Raw genomic sequence first — 19,847 nt, forward strand, 5'->3', positions numbered from 1 at the left:
AACTTTTCTTACTCATCTATGATAGTAAACTGATCAGACAAAACAAGATACTCTGCACATCAATATGCACTTTGGAAACTTGAGTATGTAGACCATATGATTAATGGAGAATGTAATCAATAGATTAATTAATAATTGTAGGCAGAATGATTACAATTTGTGAATTCAGTTGCTACTACTGCCATACACTCAGCAGTTGTGGTTGTGAACTGACACCGGCTCCATCTGTGTATTATCTATAATAATAGATCATCTATAATAAGAAACAATAAACTATTGTTTCTAGAAAGTAATCATTTCAGATCTGAAATGATTAGTTTATTGATCAGCAACTATTTTGATAATCAGGGGATTGTTTGAAAGCAAAATTTTTAAAGCAAAAATGACACAAATTTCATAGTTCCAGCTTCTGAAATGTGAACATTTGCTGCTTTTATTTGTCTTGTAAGTAAACTGAACATCTTTTGCCTTTTTTAACTTACAAAGAAAGATATCCGAGTATGTAACCTTATGCTGAGGGGAATTGTGATTAGTATTTTCACTATTCTCTTATAGTTTGTGGACAAAAAGATGAATCTGTTTATCACAAAAATAACAAGCAGATTATTGAAAATAATTGTTAGTTTGCAGCTCTAAATAATTTTGCAATTTTTCAGTGAAAGTCTAGAAAGTCTTATGATTAGTTTTAAATGGTTCTGTGGTTTTCTTTAGACGAATAACTTCAGACACTCACTTTTACAGGAGCAGAAACAACCAATGTGGGATTTATTAAACACCTTTCATGAGGGACAAAATAAAGACATTATTTTAAATTCCACATCCTGCTCCTATATGCATTAGTAACTCAAGTTTGCTTTTGGTTCATGTTTTAATGCTTTGAGCAGCACAATCAAAACTCTTTTCAACTTAATATGTATTGTATTGGGATGGTAGAAGTCACATAGATGTATAGTAAAAGGTAAATACCATTAGGGGCAAGAGAAAAAAGTATTCTTCTAATTTGGGTGACCTGTTCCTCAAAGCTTGGCCCTGAACATACAGTGATGCCACTGCAGTTCTCTGGAGGAACTGTAGATGGAGTCAAAACATTCGAGCAGATCGGATCACTGACCTTTGAAAAGCTCAAACTGAGCGCTCTCTAGTGGTTGACTGGCTGTATAACAGTGGCACCAAACTCTTTCTCTCTGTGCGTGTGTGTGTGTGTGTGCGTATGTGTGTGTGTGTGTGTGTGTGTCACCTGAAGCTCGTCAAACTGATCCTATAAAGGTAAGTGGCTTATCCTCAAGATACCGCCAAGCTGTTGTGTTTAAAATGGGTCAAACGTTAATCTGTTGTAGAGCTACATTCATATTAATGTTTCATGACTGAAATGATTCGAGCCTTGATGAATTTATTTTTATTTTTTTACTCTACTCATAACATAATTACACATATTGAACTCACTCTAGTACTTCAGTGGGTGTAAGTTACCATTATGAAACGTTGACGGTACCTGCACAGGAGGCAGTGGCGTTTTTCAGTAGAATAAACGTTTGGGTAACAACTTTGCACAGATGCAAAATCAGAAAATTACACTATTTGACACAATGCGCTATTTCACATTTTCCATACAGTAGGTGGTAATCGGAGAGCACATACCTGTTCTCCTCAATTTGCTGTCATTCAGTCAGTTTGGGTTACTTCACTATGTTTGCCCAATTTCACCAAGTTGTCCTGCTGCCTCCATGTTTGGTAAATCCTCTCACATCGATACTTGAGATCCTGAAAGCCTGTTGTTGATCAGGTAATCGCCATCCCCTCCAATTAACACACACGGGAAAAGAGTTCTCTGACAAGCGTGCAGTTTTTCCAGAACCACTCCACCTTAAATTTGATTATTTTTAACAGCAGTTTGGTTTATAACAAAATCCCGCGGCTGGTGGGCATGCGAGGTGTTTAATTAAAATGTTACCTTCCAATAAAATCACACTTTCTTCTGCTGCCAGCAGGTAGGGCTTTAACTCAAACACTATGGCACTTTATACGGAGTTTGATGGTGCCACCACATTGATTATAAACTTCGTCAGTGTTTAATTGTACTCAGTTTATAAATACACTATAGCACTTCTGCATATTGTTTGTGAGGTGGAATTTATGCTAGGAAGTTGCATAAATAAATAGAACAACACACACCAAGTCACAATATAATCTACTAGCTTTAGAGATGCTGGTTGGCAAAATGACCTTAGTTAGGCTAGCTGTTTCCCCCTGTTTCCAGTCTTAATGCTAAGCTAAGCTACCAGCTGCTGGTTGTAGCTTCATGTTTAGCATACAGACAGGATAATGGGATTAATCTTTTCATGTAGCTCTCGGGAAGAAAGCAAATAAGCGTATTTCCCAAAATGTTTCAATTTATAAATTGATTACACTAAAAAAAAACTATGTTTACTTTGTGCACTCCAGACTCCATAGAAAACACATGAGATGGCTGTTGATGTAGAATAAGTGAGCAGAAACAGCTGCAGATAGGAAATAAAGTCTAACAAAAACACTCAAAGTGGGCTGACCGATTATTTTAGCGTGACTTCTTTTACTAAACCTTTGCCATGGACTAATAGTGGAAAACAGAGTAATAGATTACAACAGACCTAATCTGAGCCATTAAACACTATGAAACGTGTTTTATAAGTATAATATAATCATCAGGTCAAAAGAACATAAAGCCATTCACCAAACACAGCAATAATCCACGAAACACAGCTGCTTGTGGTTTTTACCTGTGTGTATTTTAATGACTGATGCGGAGGACGTCATGTCAGTGTCCCTGAACTACAGACACAGAGGTGGAATGATAAAACAAAAAACTACAGTGGATCAGGGTCACCTGGAGCTTGGCACGTACAGCGATGAATGATTCAACTTAAAAACATAGTTTACAGACATACACACACATTATTTTCTCTATAATCACCTATAACACACACTTACACGTTTTCATTTAACAAAACAGATGATGCATCCTGTATGCACCTTGATATTCCTTCAACTTTACATCACTTTGTTCTCCACGCTCCAAATATACAGAAGGGGGAAAGTGTGTGTTGAGATGTTTGGGAAAACGCACACAAATTGTTTTTTGACGTGTAAGCATGTGTGTATGTATCTCTGAGAGCAGCTACACAAATGACACACAAACACACATGCACCATTGAGACTCTATCTCACACACAGACTACATTTCCCATGTTTTTCGTTGTTGCTTTTTTTTTTGACAATAAAACCATTCAAGCTCTCCAAACAAATGCAATACACTGCCACAAGAGCATAGGAGCGACCTTCTGCAGCATACATTTTGGTTGTAAGGCAATATTGTAGTTCCACAGGACTAGTGCTGTTGATGCAGTGTGCTGTTTGCACGCTGACTGTGTTTCCAAAACCTGATCTTCCAACCAAACTCGTCTGTCATTCAATGTATTTTTTTATTTTTAGCACCATGGGAATCTCTCCTTCAATCAGAATGGTATCACTCCGAGAGACAGCTATGAAAATATTCCCTTCCGATATCCACTTTTTATTTTGGGGTGAGGTGGAAAAACGGAAACATCCATGAAAGTTTGCTACAAGACGGTGCAAACTCAAAAACAGCATGGACACACACACGCACGCACACACACACACACACACACACACACACACACACACACACACACACACATAACATAATGCAAGGCTTAATAATAACATCACAGATCATTTGGAAATTCACAATTTGCATTTTTATATATTTTTTCCCATTCCACGATGGTCGTCTGCATAAGCTTTAAGCAAAAAGGGCAAATGACGGACTCCAGAATTTAGTTTTTTCTTTTTCTCTGTACACACATACAGTAAACACAATGGGTTTTACAATAAGACATGAAATAAAATCATCTGCAGCCGTTCTGAGCTGGGCTGAAGAGACCAGTTCCCAGGCATCAAAGGCAATAAAAATGTCTATTTAGCGTTTCCTCTCAGTTGCTGTGGGTTTGAGAAGCCGTCTGATCACAGTAAGTCACAGTTCAAGGAGTCGGAAAAGTCTCTAAACTCCCTGGTTGGATGCATTTTGTTTTAGGTCGACGCTCCTCACGCATCCGTAGTTTATAATTCTGAATATGAATCTCGTGTGTCTATGTGTTTGTTTGTACTCTTTTGTTTTGCGACCATGAGCATCCATAGCGAGCGTAGCTCGGTGTGCAGTAATGAAAACCATCTCTTCCACAGAAATGGCTCACTCAGTCGTCACGTTGGTTGAAGCTTTTGTGGATGTCTCATTGTTTTTCCGGTCTCGTATCAAGAGTGCGATGACCTGTGTGGAGCCACAGAGGGAGACCAATGTTCACATAAAGTGTCGTCTTCCTCCCGCGGCTGGCGAGCGTCCACAAACGTCCACGTCTGTCTGTCGGGTCAGAGAAGAGGGGACAGGCTGTACTTTTCTCATTGCCATGGTGAAGGTCAGGGTGACAGTGGCGTGGGGCTGCACAAAGGTCAGAGGTCACGGGCTGCGTGTGAGGTCATTTCCTGGTGTGAAGGCTCTCCTGGAACTCGGTGCTCGTGTAGCGGATGTGGAAGCCCTTCTTGCTGATTGTGTCGTCACTGTGGAAACGGATCAGCATAGCACCTCCGGGCGAGTAGATGCCCTCCCTGGGCTGAGGAAGGGAAGATGGAGGGACACATGAAGCATATCAGACTTTGTCAGACATTTAGAGGTTCATAACTGTGGTTTTAATATAATATTATTATTATTATTAATATACTTTACATTACAGCTTAGGTGTGTTTTTTCCCACTTTCAAGGCAAATTTTACATTAATTCTGTATGAACATCAATTAGAAACTTTTGAAACTTGTGTCATCCTCATTTGTGGAACATAACAAGGTACAATTACAAATACTGTACTTACAATAAGTACACATTTGAGGTACTTGTACTGTATTGAGTATCACTTACAGGGTCCATTTTTCCACATGAGTACTTTCATTTTTAATACTTCAAGCATGTTTTGCTGACAACGCTAATGTATTTTTACATTACATTTAGGTGGAGAACTTTTTACTTTCACGGTGTCAACACAATACCTGAATTCAGTACCAATACCCCCAAAAATCTATTTTTCAATATCAACTGTACAAGAACTTAAATATCTGTTGATGTCTACTGTGATATACACAAGTCAAGCAAGTCAGGCTGCCTGTAATGATATGAAACATCTAAAATAGTGCAGCATGCTTTCAAAAATGGACAGAGTGTAAATTATTTGTAGGTAAAGATAAGGCTGATGTTACTATATATTTATCTGATTATGTATTAAAAGACCTAAACCTCTCTCAATACCTTCTGACTTCCCAACCGGTTCGCAGACATATAATTAGGTTTTTTATTGTCATATGGACACAGTAGTTTTTACGGCACATTTGATGGGTACTAAATTCATATGCAGGTGCTTTGAGTATTTACAGCAGCAGGATGGTGCATGTGTGATCGACACAAATAAAGTACAATGCCTATAATGAAGGAACATGTCACCCAGTATCAAACGTGTGTTTTTATATAGTTTTTGGGACAACAATGGAGCTCTGCAGGAAAGAGGAATAACATTTTTCAGGGTTTGGTTATACAAGCAGTACTTCTTAGTGAAATCAATTCATTGTTGGTGTAACAGTCCCCTAAACCTGGCTGAGTTTTCACGTCGAAGGTGAAAATTGAGCCTTTAAAAAGAACATAAAATCTTACCCCTGAACCACAGAAGCGGCCGAGTCGATGTGAGTTGGCGTCGTACCCGTTGTACAGCTCGATGTAGTCATAACCACAGTCTGCTTCCTCCTCTACCTCAAACGTAATGAAGCTCAGCTCGATGCCGTAGCCCTGCTCGGCCATCAGCAGCCACTCGCAGTCAGTGTGACCCGGATAATTGTTGTCTCCAAACTGGGAGTGAGAGTAAAGGTTCTTCTGACGAGCTTCTGCTTTTAGACGACCTCCACACTCTGCACAGACACAGGATCAGGAAAGAGGGACATATTACTCTGATAAATCAGGCATTTGTTAGATTTTGTTTGGTCCAATATAGTCAATAAACTCTTGTCAGATTTCGTGAATGATTTTCATCTCGCATGTGCTGTTGTGAACCACTAGAGGGAAGTATAACTTAAAAATCTATTTAAACTTGAGAAATCAACGTTGGTGACTGTGAGTGATGCTTTTTGCAGACACACACTCACACACAGTGTTGCACATAAAGTGAGATATTATCACTGACACACATAAACACTTAAATACGCTTCCACACACCTGTGGAGTGTGTAGCTTGGAAACCCTTTCTTTGTACTGAGGCGTCAGAAATGAAGCGAAGGTACATCTTGTTGCCGGTGGAGACCAGCTGCTCCGGGATCTTGCTGCCACACAATCGACCCAAGATGGTTGCCGTGTCACTGTCCCCGTCGAAGGCCTCCAGGTGGTCATATGCACATTCCTGATGCTGCTCGATCTCAAACTCATTGAAGGCCTGGAGAGGCAGAAGCAGAGAGGATGAGAGACTGCTGGGTGTGATGTGAGAGAGTGCTGAAAGACTAACGTTTCACCTCCCTGCTCACAGTTTCATAGGGACTATTTCCTTGTTAGAAAGTATTACCAGTGAAAAGTTTTCAAGCTGATGTCCCTAGATTATCCGAAAATCAACAGGACACTGTTTGTAGAAAGGCATTTTACAATTTTTCTGACACCTCAGATTTAAAAACATACATTTGTTTGTTCTTAAAATGTGGCTGAGTCTTTGAAGAGAGGAAGCCAATAGTAAGCAGCCTAAGATATTTTTATATTGAGATAAACTTGCACTTGGTGATGTTCATATTTGTTAACAGGAATTAGAACAAAACCACAAATCTATGTCCTACAGTATATACACGTATGCATAGCTTCAGAACAGTGCATAATATCAGACAGCAACGACAATGAACGTCGTTCAGAAGGGAACTAGACAGAGACTAATGACAAGAGTGTGTACTTTGTTAGAGCCTTCATTAAACTGTGTGAGTCATTTCCTGAATTGGAATCCAATCATTTCATTAAAAACAAGGCACAACTGAGTTCATGTAGCTGGATGAAGAAGCTAGAAAACAGTCTATAATTAAACATGCAATAACAGATTTTTTGGCAACTTGGGGTCAGTGGAAACAAACGCTGACACATTACCACCTTTTAAGTTGATAGGTTGGTGAACTTGTTGGTAAACAGTTGCACAGTTACACATCCAGCAGATATAGAGCAACATTATCATTTATTTTGAGTTGTGTTTCTGGCCACCTGATGAATGAAAGTCTATTATTAGCTCTTATTTTAGCTCTCTTTTGGTCTCCATCAACTCCTGAGAAATATCAGGTTTTTTTATGCTCCACTTTAGTCACCATTTAGTAGCTTGGTGCTGTGAAGGTAGTGCACAGCGATTTTCTTTTACAGCATTTCATCCGGAAACATTGGCCTATTTTGGCCAAAAACAAACAAATGTCAACGGTGACAGTAAAGTTAGGACCAGAAACCAAAACAATGAGCTGAAAGTTGCTATAAAGGAACACACAGTCATGTGATCTATTGTTATTATACAAAAAAAAATATTAAACCTGCTTTAACCAAAATAACCCAAATGTCACAAATGTCACCAATAACGCACCTTTGGTCGAGATGCTGAGAAGGCTGAGTATTTCTAAGGCTCTTCCGTCAGTGTCACACCCCTTTAAAACTCTTTCAAGCCAATATAAATATATTTGCATTTCATATTCTTTGACATATCTTCAGAACAGACTGCCTGCCTCCCTGCCTCTTTGCCTACACATTGCTTGCACACTGGCATGCATGTACATTGTACACAGTGTCACGATTCCTAATCGAATCAAGTCACCGTGATCTGAGTCATAACACCTTGCAGGCCTCTCTCCCACACAGACACACACTTCTCTGATTGTCTCCTGAGCCGTGCTCCATCACGCCACCACAAGCACCGCGCCGCATTGGTTTTGAACCAACCAGGCGAGAGGAGAGAGAGGGGCGAAGGTGGGCTGATGTGAGGATGTCGTTACTGAGAGGGGAAGTGTTTGATTCTGGGGGTCCTGATGGCTTCCAGATGTTTCTAACTGTAGCTCGGGTGAGACACTGGTTTGGGGATCTGTTCTCTACTCCCACGAGAAGTTTGTGTGACCGACAGAGACTGAAGAGGCAAATAACAGAGTGACCTTCACGTCTATGCTCATATTCCTGGCATTAAATATATCTCACTGAGATGTCATTATGATGGAAACAGAGAGCACAATCTCAACACACACACAAACAAATTTCCCAATTTGCATATATTTGTGTGAAAATCCCATGTATTCACACATTAAAAATAGGTGCAAAAACTACTGTTTGTTGTGCGACACTATTTGCATGAGGAACATGAGTGGATTTTAGGAGGATTATCTGTGTGAATGTGGGCATGTGCTCCTGTATCTTTGTAAGGACCAATTTGCATTGCAGGATCAAGATACACATGCATTTTAGATCAGCGGATTCATTGACTAAAAATGAATAGTCAAAATATGTAAGAATTAAATGGTGATTTGCACATTTTCTTTGTGTTTTGTGATGATAAACTGAATATCTTTAGGTTTTGGACCGCTGATCGAACAAAACATGCAGTTTGAAGACGTAGCCTCTGGCTTTATTGAATTGTGAGTTTAAATTCTTCCCTACTTTCTTATGTTTTATAGATAAAATGGTTAATACTTTTAACTACTCATGTGCTTAACCAATTAAGCACATGAACAGTGGCAGCGATATATATTAGGATGTGAAGTAAGTTTAGCATGTCGCCACTGATGCATTTTATGTCCTGATCCAAACGCTAGCAATGCAACAACCTGAAGAGTCACAATGTTTACGTTTACGTCACGGTTAGACTATAAATGCGTGTCTAGACCACTCAATCACCTCTTGCAAACAGTGTTAAGCATCTTCTGTGAATCCACCTGAGTCAGGAGAAACTCCATCTGCATCAAAGCTAACATTGTTAGCTGAACGCCATTTGTCTTCCGTCACATCATCTCCTCTCCTTTCTCTCTCTCTCTCTGTGTCTCTTACTGGACAAATAACCACGCACACATCACACTTTATACGTTCAGCCTCGGCTATCTTCAATCCAAGATGCATACGGCAGAGAATAACAATGTCTGTGGTTTATTCCTAAATATCTAGCTGCAGTAACTCGAAAAATGTGGAGATGACTATTTGTGGTGACACATCAATGCTTACATGCACAAATGCATGTGTGTGTGTGTGCATGCAGGCATGCACACACACACACAGACACACACACACACGCACACACACACACACACACACACACAGAAAGCCACAAGGACACAGATGGCCACTGCCCAAGGCCTCTTTCTAACGCATGAGCACACGCTTGCAGTTAGCCCGAATATACAAACGTGCACTTTCTCCACCGTTCACATTTGGGTTTCATAAGTGGAACATGGGAGGAGAGATCATAGAGAAAGATGGGGGGAGGGCAGCCTGAGGGTTTAACATAAGATATGACCCCACAGACAGAATAATGCATTGTTCTGGACAATAATGCTAAAGTAAAGGGTTTAAAGAGGCTTCACAAGCCCTCGAAGTCTTCTCGATTTTAACACACTTACTATCTTGACTCGGTGTCCTGGCGTGGCTGTGATGTCCCAGGTGCACTCCTTACGGCTGGGATACTTGTCTGGCCAGTTAGGGCTGCTCAGGGTCCCACTGGGGCTGTGGATCTTATGCTCACACTCAGCTGAACACACACACACAGAAACACACAAGCACACACACAGAGAGGAAGTTAAAATCATAGCTGCACAGGAAAAGGTCAGAGGAAATGGAAAGGGAACAGGAAGGAGAGAAACAAGAGAACCGAAAGAGAGAGAAAAGATTTCAAAGGAACACATCCTGATGACAAGTTTAGTGTGGATTTCACATGGATGCATGCACGCAGGCTTTAAACAAGCACACTTTGTCTGGATGGAGTATCTCTATTAGTAGTAGGACAAGTCACACATTACCTACAATACGTACAGGTGAAATTAAGGTTATTATCCTGGATGACATTTGAACTTCGAATTTGTATTTATAGAAGCAAAAGCCCGTAGGATGGATCTAATTAGGAGAAAGGGTCATTTTCTTGTGCTTATAGTTACACTGCTTATAGTTAGACTGTTTTAACCAAAACACAGCACTTACTGCTGTCTAAAGTCTAAGCCCTTTCTGATTAGATGTTTAGGAAATGTATCCTTAAAACACAGGATGTGAAGGATTGGATACTAAACATCCGATTACTGAGCATTCAATTCTGTTCCTCACACATACAAGACTTGTGCGAGATTGTTAATGCATCCAGCAGTTTCAATCAAATTATTTTTAAGATCCAGGATCCATTCTGGATGAGTTCAGAAATAAGGAACAAAGACAAGGAAGAGATGCGGAGATGGAAACACGTAATGAATCAAGATGCTTCCATACATTGTACGGGAAAAATTATGCGAGTCACACAATTTGGCCTTCACAGTCACCAGATCTCAACCCAATTGAACACTACATCTCTGGCTGGGGTTTTCTCCAAAGAAACAAAACTTAGTTTCTGTTAAGAATTAAAATAAAAAAAACTCTGTAATGTGAAGCTTTGCTCACCTTGCGGTTCGATATAGCTTACAAACAGTTACTCAGCGGTGCGGTCTGTTTGTGCTGCTTCTTTTGGGAAAGTCCAAGTCAAGTCTCCAGTCTTTCACAGTGAGTCTCAAGTCTTACAGACACTCAGTGAACAGATCTATAGTGACCAGTGCTGTTTTTAAGCAATTTAATTTGCGTCCAAAGTTATTTTAAACAAGTTCAAGTCAAGGAAGACAACATATCTCTGGGAACTGCAGCTTTGCCGACACTGCTTCTTTTTAATGTTACAGAAACTGTTACTCAGAAGTCAATTTTATTTATGTATTTATGAGTCTATTTAACAGGGACAGTGCACATTAATAAATATTGCTGTAAATATGCCAGAGTTAGTCCAAAGGCTATTTTTCATCTGTATTCAACTGTTCTGTTATTACTTTGTTAGTTACTCTTAAGCTCTGCACTGCCAAACAATAAGAGCATAATTTGCTGAAAACTGACCAACTATATAACTCTTAATACTTTACATAACAAGTCAGCTGCAGGCAAATATTGCAGCATGCTAATAACTGTGACTGCTTTCCTCCTGGAACGTTTCAGTTAAAAAAAATGCAACAAAAGCTATGAAGGCAGCCCTCACAGTCACAGTGTGTGTGTGTGTGTGTGTGTGTGTGTGTGAGTTAAATGAACGGCTTTAATGAAGGTGATGGGAGGCAGGAGGCATGCACAAGACAACATGTATTCCAGAGTGACATTTTTTATTTAGTCAGACAAACTGAACCCAGGTACAGAATGAGATGGATGAATTCACAAGACCAATGTAAATGAAGGAGAGTCTTCTAACAGGCAAAGTGTTGAATATAGACGTCATACACACTATTGTTACAGAAGACCCTCACACCTTTAAACAATTTAGTTACTTACAAAACACAGATTTAAGCTCTGACAATAATAACTGAGTTGTCTGACATGGGAAACTCTTTTCACATTAACAGGAGTAGTTTATAACGCCACTGCATCATAATATTACCAGTATTCAAGTAAATAAACCAACAGCTTCAAGTTTACCAGTTGTCTTCCTTTCATAAAAAAGGCTGGTGTCTCATAGTGTCAAACACTTCTGTCAGGTGACTACTATCACTAAAATGTGATGTTGAAAGTTTCACACGCACAATACTATATGTATGCATGTAACCACACACACACGGACACAAACTGTGTGATGGGAATATGGATTTACATGACTCTGCAATGTTACCAGCTCAGGCTGGTCTAATGCACACGTAAACACACACACATATACGCACAGGAAGACAGCGCCACATACAAAGCTTTTAAGCTCCCAGAGGTTTGAAACACGAGTGTTTTTATGAGCAGCACAGGGAGCCTTTAGTGAGGTGAGTATGTGTGCGTTGATGTGGTGTGTGTGCACACGTTCAAAAGTTCAACTTCAAAGAGACGAGTATAATATGTCAATTCAAAAGTGGGGTGTGTGTTGTGTGTGTGCGCATGTGTGTGTGATTTGCGGAGGAATTTGCTAATAGCTTCTAATAAATGATGTTTTCTGTCAAACTGAAACCTTCTTCCCTCTCTGTGAGTCTGTTTCTTACACACAAACAGCTTTAGTGACTTGCAGGCAGAGCTGTTTTTAAGTCTTCTGAGACAAGTTCATGTCCAGTCTCAAGTCATTTGAGACAAATCAAGACAAGTCTCAAGCCCTTTAAGGCTAATCCAAGTCAAGCAAGTCATATGAGACAAGTGCAAGTCCAGTCTCAAGTCATTTGAGACAAGTCAAGTCTTTAAGAGTGAGTCTCAAGTGCTTTAGTGCAAGTCCAGTCTCAGTGGTCATGACTCTAGTCTTCACCTTTGTAACCTAATGTGACACATGCCGACGTCAACAGCTCTGCTTGCAGGCACCAACTGTGGAAACGTATGTAAAGAAAACACTGTCCTCAAATGGAAACGACCAGTCTGTTGTCCTGTGGACTCTGATGTGGGTAAACAAAGGAAGGGTCGTATGATGGACGATGGCTGCTCTTGTGAATGAGCACATGCTTGTGTGAATGTGGCAGCACGTGCATATGCACTCCGATGCTTTTATGCCAGTGTGTGTGCTGATGTGAATGAACGTGAAACCCACCTTCCTTACAGTCATGTTTGTTCTCATGCAGCACAAAGCCATGGCGACACTGACAAACGTAAGAGCCCACTGTGTTGATGCACTCGTGCTGGCAGCCGCCGTTGTCCTTGCTGCATTCATCTTTGTCTGTGAGAGATACACATGCAACACATCATTCATGTGGGAACAGCAAAAAAGATGGAGGGTGGAGGGAAGCAAGAGGTCAAGCAGGGGGGAGGAGTGAAAAGATGAGAGCCTAAGGAAGGGGAGGAGGGTTTTTGAAAAGGAAAAGCAGTACAGGAGGACAGCAGAGATGGAGGAACAAACAGTGATATAAAGAGAAGACTAGATGGAACTCAAACAAGTTAAAAAGGGTTCAGTACTTATAAGAGAAAGTGACAAATGAAGAGAAACATGAACATTTATATCCAGCAATCCTGGTAGGCAAACATGATCACCTAAATTAGCTGTAAGACTGCAAGATACTGTTCATAATTCACCTGTAAAGAGTTAAAGCCAAGAGAAATGGTCGATGCACAATTTGTTCCCAAAACAGCTTTACTGTCAAGTTTGGGATTTTTTCACTTGAACCAAAAGCATGAGAGCAAATATGTAATGAATGAGTTCAACTTTGTGCTTATCTGCTCTAAAATAAGCTGCGAACATTAGCATGCCCGCTTGACTAGCTTACTACATAACTACGTAATTGAGCGTTTTTTCCCTTTCATTAGTTATCTATATCATTTTGTGGGCTTATGTACTGTACTGTAAAAAGTACTGACACCCACTCTTTGATATAACCCATTTTGTGAAAACTGGTCCTGGATACTACGACTGTATATCAGAGTGTTAGCGGCTCTGTCCTGCACATAATTGGATTTTGGGAAGTTTACACTCCATTACGTAACATAGCGTTACTTTTGCCAAAGTCAATGGCTAATCCAAATCCTCAGCGGCCTTTCTGTGTAAACGTGAAATATACATTTTACAAGAAACAATAAAGCATAATAAATCTCAATGATGCTTGCAACAAACAATGCTGCACCTCTATCTTCTACAGGTTGTGAGGATGCTGACTCTATGTCCGGGACATCATCATGCACGTAGTCATCAAATACATATTTATATACATCTTGTTTGAAAGCGAGTTTTAGTTAAGTTGATGCTGATGTTGATATGCTAACAACTGAACTTTTTCAAATGCGTATGTGCCATGCTAGAATGGAAAGCTTGACAGGTGTAGCAGCAGTAGCTGAGGGGGACAGGAGCTTAGCAATGTGTGAATTAAGTACTGTGGAGCCATGACAGTTTTAAATATTGTTTAGACAAGAATCATTTTGAAATAATTACTCAATCTAAAGATTTCCAAAAGAAAGGTTCGGAGAAATTAAGGTGTAATAAAAGAAAGCATTAACAGAAGTTAAACAGAAGTTAAACTGCAAAAGCAGACAACTATAAATAGTTAAGTTAGTTAGTGTATGTCTTGTTGTTTTGTGGGCCTGTAAAACTATCTTTGTGCTGCTCTTGGGCTTCATGGTTATGGTTATGGTTTGTGGTCAAGCCTCGTCTCTGAAACGCCTCTGACAGTAACAGCTGTTTTTTTTTTTTTTTAGATCAGCTGTGCTCTCTTCGGGCCAGACAACCATTGTTAAATCATGTGTTCATCAGCCAACTGAGGAAACTGTAAAAATGTGACGAGAGCTTCTGTCATCACGTTTGGATGTTGTGAGCCTCATGTCGTTATTTTGGAAAGATACTGGAGACCTACTTCTCTGTGGTGTATACGTTCACCAACGCTGTACATGGTAGGGTGAGACCTAAATGGTGACACCTAAATGTAGTCCACAAATTCCCCCCATGAATAAACTGATTTGATTTTGAAGCATTTTTCTCCACACATTTGCATACAAACAAGGATAACTGATTTTCTTGAGAATACTTACTACTGTATATTAAATGGTTGCCTTACATTAAATCAACTATTACAGTTATTATTATCATTCATTTTTTTGTGCTAATTAACACCTTAGTTGGCATGGCTCGTATTTCTATGATGGCGATACAGTGATGTTGGTACAGCAAGGCAAAGGAGCCGTTTTAGGATTTAAATTAAAATAGTTAAAACCGATACAATTAAAGAGACCTTAAAAAGAACAACTTGATGCCTAATTTTCTTTTTGCAGATTTAGATGAGAAGATCTATCTAATGCTTGCTTAATATGAAGTTACAGCCAACAGATGGTTAGCTTAGCTTAGCATTTAAACTCTGCTGCCTGTGGTCACAACAGGGTTTTGTACAGCCATTACAAAGGTTGTATTAGTGAGCTTTAGAAGTGCTCTTTCATGGATTTTGTTACTCTTTGGACAGAGCCAGGCTAGCTGTTTTTCCCATTTCAGTCGTGCTAAGCTAAGCTAACCAACTGCTGACTGGAGCTGCATACTTAACAGTGGTATTGATCTTCTCATCCAATTCTTGGCAAGAAAGTGAACATGTATATTTCCCAAAATGTCAAACAATTCCTTTAACAAACTTATTTCCCCCTTTGTTTCACCTTAAATAGCTTTAAGCTTGTAAAAATAATCTTCAACACTGTCTGACAGTATCATACATATTCTGGATCAGCTTGGCATTCCTCTTCATTGAAGCTATATGTTTTACCGTGAATGAAATATTCAAACCTAAAGACTTAATTTTCAATTGGCTGCATCATTTCCCCAAAATTCATATTTGGCATCTTTGGAGATTTAGTTCTCGACGAAAAACTTGCAATAAAGTTGTCTGTAAACTTGAACAATGTTTGGCTGTACAGCATGAGTTTACACTGACTGGAATGCTGCTGCTTAAGAGGTCAACGCGTTAAGACAAGAACAAAGAACACAACTGAGGTGCTTTCTCTCCCTCATCCTCTGATTTGTGGCTTCCTCTAAACACACGGCTTCTCCTGACTGGGACTGGGTGATGACAAAGCCCATTTTAATGGAGCTGAACACTGAAAGCTCACAGGGTGGAGGTGGAAGGAGCAGGGAAGAATCGCTCTGTGTGGGGCTGCCATGTTGACAACAGTGATGGTGTCAGAGACAGAGATGTGGGGATCTACAGATGACTGCGCAGGAAGACAGAGCATGTGAGTGTGGGAAATAGAGCAGAGCGTGTTTGTGACTGGGAGTGAGAGACAGATTCCTATAAAGAGATGTGAGATTAGACACAGACGGCGAGTCTCACCTCAACTCAAGACCTTGCAAATCAAACTAGATCTGCTTTTAATGAAACCACTAAATCCTCCTCTCCTGGTGAGTCTGTGTGTTTGTCTGTGTCTGATGTGGTATTACGGTGCTATTGTGGGCTCAGTCTCACCCTAACGCGGGCTAAGAAGCTTTGCGGTAGATGTTACACAGTGTGCATTGTGGCTTTCTTCAGGTTAAGCACACAATATCCACACGCACTCACACACACACACACACGCGCGTGCACACTCACCACACGTGCACTCTCACATGGATTAGTAGTGTGTGGTAGGCCGGAGGGACCTCCCGAAAGCCGCTGGATCTTTGCCAACCAAAAGCTTCTGACAATAGCAAAGAGACTCACGCGGCAACTTTTAACACACACACACACACACACATTATCGATATCTGAGTAAGTAATTTCCCTTTGAAGCAACTCTCCACTGAGTGCTTTAACTTCCAGGTGTTCTGGAGGTAGTTTCATTTTGATGAGCTCATCCAAATGACAGCTTTGCTTCCTCTGACGAAGGAGGAGGAGGCTTTTTTGGATCCGTTTTGCCATTTCCGTTTTAAGTTATGAGAGAGTATGAAAAGAGATTTTTCTTCAGAACTTCCTAAAATTGTTAAATAGAATTGAAATTCAACAAATTTATCCCAGCGAGTAGAGGATATTTGTTTTGTTTTTAGTGGGGAATCATAGGTGTGTCCCAATTCAATACTACGTCCAAACTCTTTCCAGTATGTAGTGTGTTCATGCTTGGAAAGCAACAAAATTAAGACATACATACTTTATACTATACTACACTATATTCACTGAATATATCTTTTTTTTGAGTGTGGTACTGATGATGATGATGATGATGATGTCATATGATGCAATGCACAACAGAAAAGAAGCACCTTCTCACATCTCCAACAAATTAAAACTAAATTGAATTTGAAATATAAATAAGCAGTGGGCAGTTGTGACATTTCTAGAACACATCAGACAATAAAAATATAATCATTTGCAACTGGCAATTGCAGCTGCAGTTTGAAAATATCTATGTCTAACCAGTATAAAAATATAGACACACCTATATCTCACACTTGCAAAGTCAAATAAAATAAGACTACATTTTTTATAAGCGTAAAACAAAGCTCCCATAACAATGTTGCTTATACGATTTTAATGGCAGTTTGCATGGAATGCTAAAGTGGCTAAATGTTAATATTGTATTGTGTTGTACTAATATTAAATTGGGACAAAGCACATGTTTCCCTCTGGAGGAGAATGGATTCAAACGATGATCCCTGCCATTAAGACGGGATCCATCCATTCCCTCATCACAGGAGAGACCAGAGCCAATCAGAGATTCCGATTGTGAGGTCATGTTACCTCTGACCTTTGGTGAGGTTGCCAGCTTGTTGTTGAAATGGCCACGGGTGGGAGAGCGACTGCGCCTAATGTCCTGGCATGACTCAAACACAATCATACGCTCTTGACACAGAGCCAGACTGTCTGAGGGAGAGAGGGCAGAGCGCAGGGTGATGTGTGCAGGAGGCCTGAGAGCCGGCGGAGGCTCAGGAGACACAGCATGACAGACAGACACATGTAGACAGACAGAGGAACAGAGAGGGTGTAACGCATGACATATGTATGGATGATTCCACACATACTAAAACCGTGCAAGCAGACACACACACAAATGAACACGCAATGGAGGTGGGCCGATCAGGAATCAGGAATGGAAGAAATGTGTGTGGTGTTGATGTAGCACAGTAAAAAGTAAAGGTACGGGGGTAGTGGGTGGGAGGGGGGGGGGGGGGGGGGTTAAATGGCCAGGTAAAGACCCTGGTTTCCATCTTACACCATCAGTTAGCTTTAATTGTTTTTTGATATTTAACCATGACAATGATTTTTTTCTAATCTTAACTACATTTTGGGCCCGATCCTAATTCCCTTCCCTTGGCCCTACCCCTAGTTTTGAGGCGCCCTTGAAGGAGTAGTGGCCCTTAAAGAACAAAGCCACAAGGGGTAGGGTTTGAAGTCTCTACCTAGGAAATGAGACACCACTCGATGTGTCATCAGTAGCTGATTCAATTATAAATTAATATCAACCCATAGAAATTTCTGCCCGTCACTGATATCAGATGAGCGGAGAAATGCAGAAAATGTGCTGGTGGATTATTTTTCAAGCTTCATACAAGGGACATGGAAAGCTTCTCAACCTGCTCCTACACCATATTTAACTTCTTCATCTGTATGTACGAAACAAAATACACTGCTATGCCCACCCCCGACAAACACACACACACACACACACACACACACACACACACACACACACACACACAGGTTTAACACATGTATCCTACCTGAGAAGAAGTGAGCCTTGAAGCCTTTCTTGGAGACTGTGTTGTCAGATTTGAACTCAATCCTCATGTTGTTATACTGAGAGGTGATGACCTCAGGGACCTCGGTGCCGCAGTATTTACCATGCAGCTTAGAGTCGGATGAAAGGCCGCTGCGCACCTCCACAAAGTCGTATTTACACACCTAAACACACAAATAAGGCTCTTGTAACAAGCATCAACACATTTTCTGCTATGCTTAGCATCTCCCTGTTATTAAAAGACAACACACCTCATTTCCCTCCAGCTCGAAGGCCTCAAACTGCATGGAGATGCGGTACTGAGTGGGAGCGACCACCTGCCACACACAATTCTTGTTGGGCGGATACTCTTTCGGCCAACCGGGAGTGCTGATGGTCCCGTTCAACTTAGAGAGGAGACCGCCGCATGCCGCTATACACACACACAAAGAATAATTTAGACATGAACACACACGCCTAGGAAATTATATATGTGTTTACATGTTTCACAAGCAACAAGGAAAGAAATGCATAGAAAAAGAAGGAGTTTTGAGCTGTTTTACATCATGGTGGCTGTGGTGAATCAATGCTAAGTCAGTTGTTTTTTGACAATTTAGATTTCAAATGCACTGCTTTTTAAAGTTGTGAATTAATGTGTTCCAGGCTGCACCAGCTGTAAAGATACAGAGCTATCTTTATGAGTTTGTGTGGTTGGTTTTATTCAATGAGGAGGCTTTGCAGACTTGTATACTGCATCTATTTTAGTCCCAGAAGGGTTTCTGCCACCAGATTCAGCTCAAGAGGAAAAGTGTAATGTGTATGGAAAGTCATTACTACTGATGTTTGCTCATTTTAAGTAGGTCTCGTGACCTAAAGCTATAATACCTGTACAGTTCACAACAGCGTTTTCCTCAGACCACAACTCAATTCCTGCGTTGCCCGTTAATCCTCCTGACCATATTTATTGCTGTTGTTCTTAAATTGGAGGTGGACATGGTGAAATGAGCCTAAACATCACTGTAACAGCCTACAGATGTTTAATATATATTATTACACTTTCTGTATGATTTTTTTCCACACATTAAATCCCTGCCAAAGTAACTGCTGCTTTCCAAAGAAATACAGCAAAACCACAATTTGGATATTTCACCAGCATAGCTTTTTCTCTCTGCCTCAGAAGTGGTTTGTTCCGTTGTTTCAGTATGTGGGTCATTACGGGTAGTTAATCTATTTTGTGGGATTAAAGGACCTTCACAGCATTTGTGGCATTGGAGCAGCGAGGAATGTGGCTTTGTGTCAGAAAGATGTTTTTTCCTGTTGATGGAGGCAGTTCGGATGTTTTTTTTGTGAGACTGTAGAAACACACAGTAGCATACAAAGAAATGCACATACAAACATGAGTTTAGCATCTCTCTCACACACACACACACACACACACACACACACACACACACACACACAC

General features: G+C 40.4%; 1 protein-coding gene across 2 annotated transcripts in view; it reads right to left on the minus strand.

Annotated features, from left to right (window-relative positions):
- Positions 1-3,225: 3,225 nt before the first annotated feature.
- Positions 3,226-19,847, minus strand: part of tll1 (tolloid-like 1) — a 43,621-nt gene continuing 26,999 nt past the window's right edge. Inside the window, exons 15-22 of one of the 2 annotated variants that reach the window (XM_031863298.1) lie at positions 18,658-18,818; positions 18,390-18,570; positions 17,410-17,532; positions 12,828-12,953; positions 9,691-9,818; positions 6,305-6,518; positions 5,750-6,000; positions 3,226-4,664 (exon numbers count right to left, since the gene is read on the minus strand). In XM_031863298.1, coding sequence (XP_031719158.1) covers positions 4,530-4,664; positions 5,750-6,000; positions 6,305-6,518; positions 9,691-9,818; positions 12,828-12,953; positions 17,410-17,532; positions 18,390-18,570; positions 18,658-18,818 — 1,319 coding nt within the window. In that variant the 3' untranslated portion in view covers positions 3,226-4,529. The remainder of the gene's footprint in view (positions 4,665-5,749; positions 6,001-6,304; positions 6,519-9,690; positions 9,819-12,827; positions 12,954-17,409; positions 17,533-18,389; positions 18,571-18,657; positions 18,819-19,847) is intronic. The other variant, XM_031863297.1, reaches the window with a different exon arrangement.

Source organism: Anarrhichthys ocellatus, unplaced genomic scaffold (assembly GCF_004355925.1).
Source record: "Anarrhichthys ocellatus isolate YVR2014 unplaced genomic scaffold, GSC_Weel_1.0 scaffold28, whole genome shotgun sequence".
In the NCBI taxonomy this organism is placed as follows: domain Eukaryota; kingdom Metazoa; phylum Chordata; class Actinopteri; order Perciformes; family Anarhichadidae; genus Anarrhichthys; species Anarrhichthys ocellatus.